This window comes from Enhydra lutris, unplaced genomic scaffold (assembly GCF_002288905.1).
Source record: "Enhydra lutris kenyoni isolate GAN:26980312 unplaced genomic scaffold, ASM228890v2 scaffoldscaffold10, whole genome shotgun sequence".
NCBI lineage: Eukaryota > Metazoa > Chordata > Mammalia > Carnivora > Mustelidae > Enhydra > Enhydra lutris.
In genome coordinates, this window is record NW_019154094.1 from 4,683,417 (window position 1) to 4,695,224 (window position 11,808).

Genomic DNA, 11,808 nt, shown 5'->3' on the forward strand with positions numbered 1-11,808 from the left:
TTCCTTGTCATCCTTGTGACTGGTGGGCAAGTGGCTGGGTCATCTGTCCTGCCTGCCTTTAACTGTCTTTTCTTTTTCCTCTGTAGTACTCTGGGTTCCAGCAGTCTGCTGACAGGTGTTTTCTTTGTGGGCATCTGATCATGGACATGGTGAGTAGGGTCATCGGAACAGGATGACGGCATGGCAGGAGGGGGAGGCAGTCACAGAAATAGAAACTCACTGTTGAAAACTGTGTTTCCCAACTTGATTTGTGGTTGCGTCTGGTTTTATTAAGAGAAGACCTGCGTAAGGCTGCTGCTTGCTCTACAAGAAACCATATTGTTGGCTTTTACTGGTGTTAACATCCTTAATCATGTAGTTTACACCGTGTTGTATTTCTGATGATGCTTGTTTCTCTGGGGGGGGGTTGGATCACACCAGCCTCCCTCTGATTTTCTGTGATCCCCATGGTGTCCCAGGTGAGATGCCAAATCCCAAACTTCATCACCCTTGGAGTTTGGTACAAAAAGTCAGATAAACAGAGTTGTTGGTGCCCCGTGTTCTGCCTGACTCCATCTGTTCCTAAGATGATCTGTTCCTAAGACGCGGGCCCGTCGTTAGTTCTGAGACAGCCGAACAAGGAGCAAGTTTTATACATCCTATTCCTCACTCCGCCACTGGCCCTCTGAGCTTGTCTTGGGCATCAGTATTTTTATCTCTTCAGTGGGGACAGTGTTTCTTTCCTGGCCTCCTTATAGGGTAAGGTTGTGAGGTTAAAAAATGCTGAATACTTGGTCTGTCTCAGGGATCAAACTGTTTACCATTGGAGATCAGGCCTCAAGAGTTTCTTCAATAAACTAGTCAAGGAAAATTATTGTACAGTATTCTTTTAGTTGGAAAGAGGTAAAATCCCTCTCTAAGCTGACCCATTAATTCCATTCTGAAGAAGGGAATTGTTAATCATTGCTATTTTTTTTTCTTTCACCTTTTTTATTGAGAAACAACTCCTAGAGTAAAGGATGTACATCTTAAGTGTACAAGTGAATGAAGTTTTGCATATGCACATATGTAACCCCACCCAGGTCAAAGTGTGGGTATTTCCCATATGCCACACCCCAGAAACTTCCTTCTTGTCTTCCTCCCCGTCCAGAACCCCTCCTCCAAAGGTACCCTCTATTCTGAGCTCTATTGCCCCTATTGGTTTTGCTGGTCCTGGAACTGCATATAAATGGAATGATATAGCACAGAGTCCTTTGAGTCTGTCTTTTCTCACTTAGAAAATGTTGTTGTTGGGGCGCCTGGGTGGCTCAGTGGGTTAAGCCTCTGCCTTCGGCTCAGGTCATGATCCTGGGGTCCTGGGATCGAGCCCCGCATCGGGCTCTCTGCTCAGCAGGGAGTCTGCTTCCCTTCCTCTCTCTCTCTGCCTGCCTCTCTGCCTGCTTGTGATCTCTGTCTGTCAAATAAATAAATACAATCTTAAAAAAAAAATGTTGTTGTTGTTGTTTAAATATTTTGTGTATTTATTTGGCAGAGAAAGAGAGAGAGCAAGCAAGCGGGGGAGCAACAGAGGGAGACGGAGAAGCAGGGAGCCTAATATGGGGCTCGATCCGAGGACCCTGAGATCATGACCTGAGCTGCAGGCAGATGCTTAACTGACTGAGCCACCCAGGCACCCCTTTGTAGTTTTTTTGGGGGGGGATGGGGGCAGGGGCAGCCGGAGAGGGAGAGAGAATCTTAAGCAGGCTCCGTGCCCAATGTGGAACCCCGTGTGGGGATCGAACTCACGACCCTGAGGTCATGACCTGAGCCAAAGTCGAGAGTCAGATGCTTAACAAACTGAGCCACCCAGGCGCCCCTAGCAAGCGTTCTTGAAGTTCATCCATGTTGTGGCCGGTGTCCGTAGTTCGTTTATTTTCATTGCTGGGTAGACTTCGGCTGGACAGCGAGAGCAGTTTCTGTATCTGCTGGTCTGCTGCTGGGGATTTGGGCGATTGCCAGTTTGAGGCTATCTAGGAATAAAGCTGCTATGAGTGTCGTTGCTGGACATCAACACTCATTTCCGCTGGTTTCTTGCTAACGTGTGTGAAACAGCCCCGAATCGGAGCCCACCCTGTTCATTTGGAGAACCCGCTGTTGTCCAGTCCCGGATACACCGGGGTGGAGCTTAGCCCCGGGAGGGCGGAGTTCTCCCTGGCAACCAAGGCCTCCCTCCATCCCCCCCAGGCAAGGCAGGCAGGAGCCACACCCCCCACCCCTACCTTCCGCAGACACCAGCCAGACTCCACAGGCATCCGATTCTTTGGCGGAACTGGTCCTCAATTTAAGAGTCCTTCTGACAAAACCCACTATATACGAGTCCACAGTGTCCAAATGTCTGAACACGATTATACGCTATTTTTATTTCCAGGTATCCTAAGCCTTCTTTGGGCCTCATGGTAGTTCAGTTACCTCCTGCTTCATGGTACATCACCGCCCAAGATGTAGTCGTTTAAAACAGCAGTGACTTCTTTATGGTGATTCGTGGAACTCTGTCAGTCACGAGTCAGTGGGATGATTCTTTTGTTCCGTGTGACACTGTCTGGGGTCTCTTATGCAGCGGTTTTCGGCTAGTGTCCCAGTTGAGTGCCCACGATGGCCTCTCCCTTCCAGGCCTTTCTCCCTGTGACCAGTGATCCCATTCAGTCTTCTACCTTGAACTTCCTACAGCAAAAGAGGGAGGGAGGCTGCCAGACTCCTTAAGTCCTTGCCTCGAGAATCTCCCCACATCATTTCGTCCTCATTCTGTCGATCACAGAAGATCACAAGGCCGCTCTCAGTACGCAGCAGGGCGGTGAGGGGGTGACTGTCCTCCACTTCTTGAAGTGAGGACCAGCCTCGCATGCGGGAAGGGAAGGAATGAAGCTTTGGAGACCATCTCTAGCCCACGAGGATAGCCCACTGAGTTGAACCTGGGTCCTTGCGGGTCTCCTCTAGGACTGGAAAACTTTGAGCAAGCATCTGTCTGGTAGTGACACCCTTTAGAACCCTTAACTGCTGCTAAGAATTTTTATAATGCAGGAAAAGATTTCCCGCAGGCACCGTTCTTGGTTCTCCAAGAAAAGCAAGCAGCTGTCCAGTTCTTTGTACAAATTAGCTGTGTTCCCCCCGCCTCCCCGGTTAGTACAGGGGAATGTTCTGAGCACGCAGGTTGAAACTGGGCATTTTCCCCACATGAAAAAGAATTATCGCAGCGAGTTGGCGTGTGGCAAAATAGCCTCGGTGTCCTGCCATGCCGTAGGCACACTGTGGGTGAAGTTCATTTCAGGGTCTCTTCTGCCAACATGGTGTTTGCTGGGGAGCAAAATGCATTCCGAGGTCCACATTGCCATGTGGACTTTGGAAGCCCAGCAGGTTGTTTGCCCCATTTTGGCAGCTAACTGAAGAGTGAGAGGGGCCTCACAGGTTAGTGACGCACCCGAGGGAGCGGGGAAGCTGGAGAGCTGAGTCCTCAGAGGAAGCTGGGAGAGCACATGAAGCCGCCAGCTTGCCTTGGTGGCTGCCGCGTGTGAGGTGTGGCATTGGCCTTGGGGGGAAGCAGGCCTCGAGGGGAAGCAGGCCTCGGGCGCTGGCAGGCCCACACCTTTCCTGCAGGTGTCCCATGCACTGGCACAAACTCAGACTGGTGGTTCTGCAATTTTAGCATGCCCTGGAATCATTTTTTGAAGACACCAACCACTGGCCTTGACCCTAGGAGATTCTGGAGATCTGGGACGGGGCCTGAGAATGCACATTTTTAAACAAGCTCCCAGGTGATGCTGATCCTGCAGGTCTGGGGACCACACTTTGAGAGGCACTGATTTAATAGGAAACCAGTGTGACGTCATGTAGCAAGCGGGTTGGAGGTAGGCAGTTCCGTTCTGCAGGGAGGTATTTGGTCACTCGCTGTCGTCACCAAAGATGTTTCTCGCGTATCTTCTCTCCCCTACCCTGCATGTCTTGGGTTCCAGGACAGCTTCTTACCTCTCCAGGCATCACAACCTGACACTAAGAGGAAGAAGGTTTGTGGGACTTCTCCACTTTGTGTGTAAAAACAACAGCAACAGGGTGCCTGCATGACTCAGCTGGTCAAGTGTCTGTCCCCTGATTTCTGCTCAGGTCGTGATCTTGGGGTCCTGGGATCGAGCCCTACATCGGACAGGGGCTCAGGGAGTCCGCCTGGGGATGTTCTCGCTCTGTCCCTCCCCCTGTGTGTGTGCATGGGGTCGCTTTCTCTCAAATAAATAAATCTTAAAAAAAAAAAAACCCAAAAAACGATAACAGTAACAAAGAAGCTTTGCTAATGCTTGGATTTGAAATAATCATTGTTTGAATCACAGTGTCTGGATTATCAAGCTGAGCTGCGGAGAGAAAGCTGCTTAGGAGGAGGCACCTGAGAGGCAGAACTTAAGAGGTTTTCTGAGCTCTGCCGTTTCCACGTGGAATTAACTTTAATCCTTCCATGGACCAGACACTTCCTAAAGCTGGGACGGAGCCTGGTGCCGCCCTGCCTGCTTCACACCATTTCCTGCAAGGAACTACCAGATAGCCTTCCAGATTCTTTACGGGAGGCTGATGTCCAAGGGGAGGGATCCCGTTTGGCTCTCTCCTCTTGACACATTTACCTAGATTTGCCATTCCCACCGCGTCCTCTCTTGACCTCGGTCCAAGTGAAATGGGGATGAGCGTGCGCCACGCGGTGTGACCATGCGGAGGGTCCCTCGGCCTGGCGTGTTCCTCTCCTTCACACCGTCCAACTCGTCCCCGTAACTGCCCCTGAGCCCCGGCTTCTTCCTTTCTGCCCCCAGATCCTGCAGGCCCTCGGGAAGTCCTACCACCCTGGCTGCTTCCGCTGCGTCATCTGTAACGAGTGTTTGGACGGGGTGCCCTTCACCGTGGACTCCGAGAATAAGATCTACTGCGTTCGAGATTACCACAAGTAAGGAGGGGCGGGGTGCGGGCCACGTTGATCGCGCTGAGTGAAGGGAGGGACACCCGCTGGGGTTCACCCGCAGGCTCTGCGTGAACCCTGAGTCCACAGTCCGGCAAAGGGTGTAGCGGGGCCCTCGGGAGGTCAGGGGATGCCCGTGCAGGCAGGAACTGGTAACAGAATCATTTTTCCTGGAAAATCAGACTCTGGATCCCTATCATCAGATTCCCAGCTAGGCCTCGGAGGCCTCTGCCAAGCCTGGCGGCTCCGGCTTGACCTAAGTTCCTAAGGCAGACACACAGGGCTGGCGGCCGCCACCCTCCATCTGCCTGGGCCTGTGCTGGGTGAACGAGGGGAGCGAACAGGTTATTCTCCATCCCTAGTAGAGTGAGAGGGTTCAGCCAGGCTTGTTACCACTGGGCGATAATCTCAAAGTGCTACTAAAACACCTCCCAGAGAATGAGCCAGACTGTTTTTTTTTTAAATAAAGATTTTATTTATTTGAGAGAGAGAGAGAGAGAAAGAGAGAGAACAGGGGCGCCTGGGTGGCTCAGTGGGTTAAGCCGCTGCCTTCGGCTCAGGTCATGATCTCAGAGTCCTGGGATCGAGCCCCGCATCGGGCTCTCTGCTCTCTAGGGGAGCCTGCTTCCTCCTCTCTCTCTGCCTGCCTCTCTGCCTGCTTGTGATCTTTTTGACAAATAAATAAAAAAAATCTTTAAAAAAAAAAAAAAAAAAGAGAGAGAGAGAACATGCGCATAAGCAGGGGGAGGGGCAGAGGGAGAAGCCGACTCCCCGCTGAGCAGAGAGCCCGATGCAGGACTTGATCCCAGGACCCCGGGACCATGACCTGAGCCTCAGGCAGATGTTCGCCGACTGAGCCACCCCAGTGCTCCGAGCCTCGCTGTCTTAATGTGAGGGCTGGGTTGGGGGTTTAGTTGAGAAATGGACAGGAGGCCAGCTGTGAGGAAGGCTCAGTGTGGGCTCCAGGGCTTGCCTCCCAGGAACAGCACCATACTCATTTTACTGCCTCTTTGCTTCTCCTGGCAGAGTGCTGGCCCCCAAGTGTGCAGCCTGCGGGCTTCCCATCCTTCCACCGGAGGTAAGATGCTTTTTCAGACCTGTTCCTGGCGTCTTCCATGGCATGAATATCTCCCTGGGGTCTTCTACGAGATCTGTGTCCTGTCCTTGTGCCTTTGAAAAAATCGTTCTAAAATCTCACCTCCAACGTTAATAATATCCTCACCAAGAAGCCCCTCTCTTCTTGGCTGGCTTCCCCAGCCCAGAGCCCTTCGTGTGCCTATTCAGCCCTATAATCAGGTCATACTCCCTGACTGGATAGTAACTTCCAGATGAGAAGATGAGCAGAAAGTTTGCCTTTCATTCATTTTTTAAAAAAAAAAATCACTCTCCATGGAAGAGGTTTTTTTTCAGTGTTGACTCTGACATTCTAGAAGGTAGGACTGCTGTCCATCTTACTTCCCTTCTCATCAGTTAAAGGTGTCCTCCTTCCAACCGCTGTGGGACTTCACAGTGGATTTAAGCTTTTCTGAGGTCACCCACTTGCTAGCTCAGAAACTCCCCGCATCCGTGACATGAGGAGCCCAGTGGGTCCCCCAACTGGCCTCTTGTTCTTCCTTTCATTCCGTCCAGGGCTCAGATGAGACCATCCGCGTCGTGTCCATGGACAGAGACTACCATGTGGAGTGCTACCACTGTGAGGTAGGCCGCTCCCTTGCCCAGACACCCGAAAGTATGAGAGGAGCACATCCCTGGGGTGACTGGGGCCTGAGATGGTCAGCAAGGCGTGTTCAAGGGCTGCTCTCTAGGTCAAGGGGTGAAGCCTGCCTTGTAGGGGAGGTTGGAGGACACGCAGATGTCTGGGGCATAAAGGTGGTCACTGTTTCCTCCACACTGGTTAACTGCCTCCCTGAGGCTGCGGGGTGGGAGGCTCGTGGGGAGCACGGGTTTCCCATGCCACGGTGTCAGGCAGCTGTGTGATCTGGGGAACAGACGCCATCCCCTCCAGCCTGTAGGCTGTTCTATCTGCCAAGAGCCCTCTTTTGAGCCCAGAAATCATGAAGAAATCCATCCCTCCTTGAAACAGGCATGGGTGGGGTGAAGGTGGAGGGGGCCCATGCGCCCCCTCTTTACCTGGTGTCATGCCCAGGCTGAAGGAGTCCTGGGTGCCCCGTGGCCGTCAGGCGGGCCTGGGGTCACCCCTCCCCAGCCATTGTGAAGGGTACGTACACTTTAAGTGCCCGTGGGGTTTCAGCCACAATTAAGTGGATTCTCCCACGGAAGGAGAGTAGATTTATTTTGTGACACTGTGGTGGGGTGAATGGGAGAGGGGTTGGGGCGAGGGTGGGATGCTTGAGCTCACTGCCAGCTGTGAAGAGTTAGGTGGTACCCTAGGCGCTGGAGAGAAAGGGGATGGGGCCATTTGCCCACAACAGCCCTCTCTCTGCATTTGGGGCAGTGCTGTCCCATAGAAACCCAAGAGCCATGGGTTCAAGTCACAGGTGTCCTTTTGTTTTCTAGTAGTCACATTAATAAAAGAGTAAAAAGAAATAGGATTCATTCTTACAGTATTTTATCCAACCCATATATCCAGTGTTCTTTCCCTTTCTTTTTTTCTTCCTTCCTTCCTTCCTTCCTTTTTCTTTCTTTCTCTCTCTCTTTTAAGATTTTTATCTCATTTTACTTATTTGAGAGAGAGACAGAGCATGAGCAGGGGAGAGGGGCAGAGGGGGAGGGAGAAGCAGTCTCTCCGTTGAGCAGGGAGCCCTACATGGGGCTCCATCCCAGGACCCTGAGATCATGTCCTGAGCCGAAGGCAGCCGCTTAACTGACTGAGCCACCCAGGCGCCCCTCCAGTGTTATTTCAATATGTAACCAGGATGAGGGACTTCCCATGAGTGGTCTTACATTCATTTTTTTGCCGTAAGTCTTGGAAGGACAGAGTATGTATCCACTGACATCCCACTTCCGTTCCAACCAGCCCCAGTTCAAGTGCACGTTGAGGGCATGTCACGCTTTCCCTCAGCCTGACTGCTGGGTTCCCCGCTGGCGTGCGCTGCCCACACAGCCCGCTCTGCTGGTCCCGGGGACGTCGGCCTTTGGGTCAGTCTTGCCATCCTTTCTGTGCTGTTCTGCCACCGCTGGACCTTTTTGCCTCCCCCCAGGACTGCGGTCTGGAGCTCAATGACGAAGATGGTCACCGCTGCTACCCGCTGGAGGACCACCTGTTCTGTCACTCCTGCCATGTCAAGAGGCTGGAGCAGAGCCCCGCGCCTGCAGCTCTTCACCAGCCGCGCTTCTAGCTGGAGCCTCTCGCGGACCTGCCGTGGGAGAGGAGAAGCGCAGTGGAGCAGGACATCTGCCTGTGACTTCCAGCGGCCCCTGGGATGGGGTGGGGGGAGGGGGCTTAGGCAGGTAAGTTTCTGCATAGACGCCACCACTGGTGCCTTTCCTCGAACCAGGGAGCGGAGCCCTGCCTGTCTGGCGTGTGTATTTTCCAAGTGCCTTTCGCCACCACCGCGCCCTCATCACATTACTCAGGAAGACACTCCAGCCACGTGTGGCATGTGACAGGGGATCGCATCCGTGCCACCAGAAGCACCCACCGTCCAGCCCCTCTCGGAAGGAAAGAGTCACCCTGAGCGTGTTTCACAATATCCTCTGAAGAGAGACCTCAGTGGCCAATACGTTTAGCCTTTTCCTGTCCCTAGGGAAAACACCCACACCCGGACACTACCCCACCACGTACACGTACACAACGTGATTTAAGACTGTGCCCAGACACATGTGCGCGCACGCGCGTGCATACACACACACAGAGCATTATTTAAGACTTCCTTCCACCCCAGAGACTCAGTTCTCCTGTCAGCTGGCTGCACACTTAATTGCATTATGGCAAGAGGGAAGCTCTCACGCATGCCCTGTATCTTGGGGAGGATTTGGTGGCTAAACCAGAGCCGAGGTTTGAAATGAACGAGCCAGGCAGGGTTTCCTCCTGGTACACTGACCGTGTTTGGTGCGGCCCTGCAGATCTTCAGTCCCTTAAAGGCAGCTGGGAGCCCAATGGAGATTTGCCCTGTTCTAGCCAAGTGTGCTTTGGGACAAGGACTTGGTGCAGGCACCAGGCCTCCTTTGCCCAGCTGCTGGCCCTGTTTCTTTCTGGAGCTCTTGAGAGTCCATGACTCCTGAGTCGCTTCCACAAGGGCAGGTCTCAGGATCCCCCCAACGTGGGGACATGGGGTTTGGGCCGTCCTGCCCCCCTGCTGAGAGCTAGCCCCCCCCCCGCCCTTCCCCATGGGGAGAGTTAGTGTGTGGGAGAGCTCTCTGAGCAGCCCAGGAAGGGGGTGCCTCAGGATAGATGAGTGTGTTCACCTCGCACATCTCTCCCTCACCCAGTTCTTGGCACAGGCGTGACGTGGGACGAGACCCGTATAAGGTACCCTGCTCTTGTCTGGTGTTTCTCCTTGTTTTTAATCGTCTCTCCTCCCCACCCCACTCTCAGTCTTCCACACACACAAAATACCTCACAGATAAGAGCTTCACCAAACCGCAGCTAAGGAGGCACTCGGCCGTGGCACTCACCTCACACGCCTCCGCTGGGGCTTGCCAAGTCTCTGCGTCCACGTGGGCCAGATACCGGCTGCTCAGGGCACGGGCATCTCAACTAAAGGCTGGCTGGCAGTGGGTCAGCTCGACTGTGGGGGGTTATGCCGGATGCAGTTCATCGGGCTGGTGCCCTAGGGAGTGGGAGGGCCACGCAAGAGTTCAAGGCCACCTGTGCACTCAGGAAGCACAGTTGGCCCTGCGTGTCACACACTCCTGAGCCCAGACGTCCCTATTCCCAGTATTTCAGTGAAAAGGTGGTGTAAAAAAAATTTAAAAAGCCGGCTGGCATTTGCCCTCTCAGCCCTTGGGGAGGGCCTGCTGGAGCGCAGGGGCCAACTCAGTGCTGCGGCAGCCTGGGACTACCCGCCGGCGTCTGCCCTTCGCCACCTCACCTCACCCCCAGGGCAGCGGGGGCCACAGAGGGCGGGCGGTGGAGCCCAAGGCACGTGGGACTCGCAGGCTTGTCAGCGCGCCGGGATCCCAGCTTGAAGCTGCATTTTCATTCGTTTGGTAGCAGCTGCTCTAAGACGCACAGAATTGGCCCCATGCGTTGTCTCCTGCTATTCAGTCCGTTAGATGGCCCGATGTCACTTCAGCCCAGGCCGCGGGCTTTCATTGATTCCGTGGCACAGGCCAAGCCTCCAGAAGCCCGTGGATGCATGGGCCTGGGGGAGTGAACCCTGAGGCTGAACCCCTCTCTTCCCAGAGTTGCCAGCTCGGCTCTGGCAAGGCTGGGGGGCCGTCGTCACTTGGCTCTGCCAACCTAGGAACGTTTCTGGCCTTGCTGTCACACCTTGGCTTCACGTGCAAATCCAGCAAAAGTGCAGAAAATTGCCTGAGTGCAGCTGTCAGAAGTAGCGCTTTGTTTGCAAATTGGGTAACTAAATAGTTTTTTTAAATATCTGTGATTAATTTTTTAAATGATACCTTTTAAGTGGCCTTGGTGAAAGTGATTCAGAGATCAGCACACATGGTGTTTTCTACTGTTTGAGGAAAAAACAATAAGAGAATTTCCAGAAGCCCGAGAAATTAGAGTGGTGAGCTGTAGTAATCTCACGCCTGTTCTGTTTCTCGGGCTGTGGGGCTAAAGCCACGAGGAGAAGTTCACCTGCGTGGTATTTTAGGCATTCTAGAAGCTGTTAGCCTAACAGAATTGTAATGGGGTTGTATTTATAGGCTCCTAGGAAGGATACACAAGAACCCCGTAGACCAGGATGAATTTGTTTATTTTAAAAGGTAAAGCGGATAGCCCTTCCTGAGTTCCCTAGATAGCTCTCGGACTTTAGATAAACAAGGAGAATTAAGGTCTGATGGCAGACCCCAAGGCCAGCCTCCAGCCTTCTGTTCCCACCTCAGTTGGCCCACAGTTCCCACCCTCCCCACCCCCGGTTTGGCCTGCCCTTCTCTCTCTCTGATGTTCTCCCCCCTGCCGCTGGGGAAAGAGTGACACGTTCACCTCCCACCGTGGAAGGGCATTACATCCTGTCTGGGTCATTGCCCAGACACGGCAACAGAACTTCCCACTTCTCCGTGATCGGTGCTCAAGTGAGAGCCTCTTTCGGCCAAGTCCAAAGGTGAGACCACCAACCCCGTGTGCAGGACTTGACCCCACACCAGCCTTGTTGCGGGATGCTCTTGTTCCAACTCTGTCTGCCAGGAAACCCGAGTTCTTTGCAGTCTCCTACATGCCAGGAGTCAGTTCTCGTTTCCGGTCATTTGAAGTCAATCTTAAAAGGAATAGAATACAATAAGTAAAATATATTAGCTATCGTTCTGAGTCGGAACTGGATAGATGTGGGAAATTTCCGTATAGTGTGTGAAAAGTTCACCATGCAGGGAAATTTGTTTTCCTCTGTATCTCTTCTTTTCCTATACAAATTATTCAAAATCATACTGTTCCTGTAAAATTCTTCCAAATATTGTTACTACAAAATTACTCAGAATTGTACTGTTACTATAAAATTACTCAAAATATCATGCCAATAAACTGCATCAATTTGTAGACGATTAAAATGCTTTCCAACATGATGATGCTTATTGGGTTTTCGTGTGTGTGTGTGTGTGTGTGTGTGTGTGTGTGTGTGTGGAAGTAAGCAGACAGTATTTTTTGCTAACTGGATTTGGTCTTCTTTTAGAGCTCTGGATCCTTAAGGGAACACATGGGAGTCAAAACTATGAAAGGTCCCAGATTTTACCCTCCCCGCCAGCTAATAAATTAGCATGCTGTGGTTTTGTGGATGGTGGACTCCTAGGTCAGAGAC

General features: G+C 52.5%; 1 protein-coding gene across 1 annotated transcript in view; it reads left to right on the forward strand.

The window, feature by feature from the left end:
- Positions 1-11,569, forward strand: part of LOC111144204 (LIM domains containing 1) — a 68,859-nt gene extending 57,290 nt beyond the window's left edge. The window contains exons 4-8 of the mRNA XM_022498415.1: positions 87-149; positions 4,803-4,933; positions 5,972-6,023; positions 6,575-6,643; positions 8,107-11,569. Of these exons, the coding sequence (XP_022354123.1) occupies positions 87-149; positions 4,803-4,933; positions 5,972-6,023; positions 6,575-6,643; positions 8,107-8,244 (453 nt within the window). The 3' untranslated portion in view covers positions 8,245-11,569. The remainder of the gene's footprint in view (positions 1-86; positions 150-4,802; positions 4,934-5,971; positions 6,024-6,574; positions 6,644-8,106) is intronic.
- Positions 11,570-11,808: the final 239 nt, after the last annotated feature.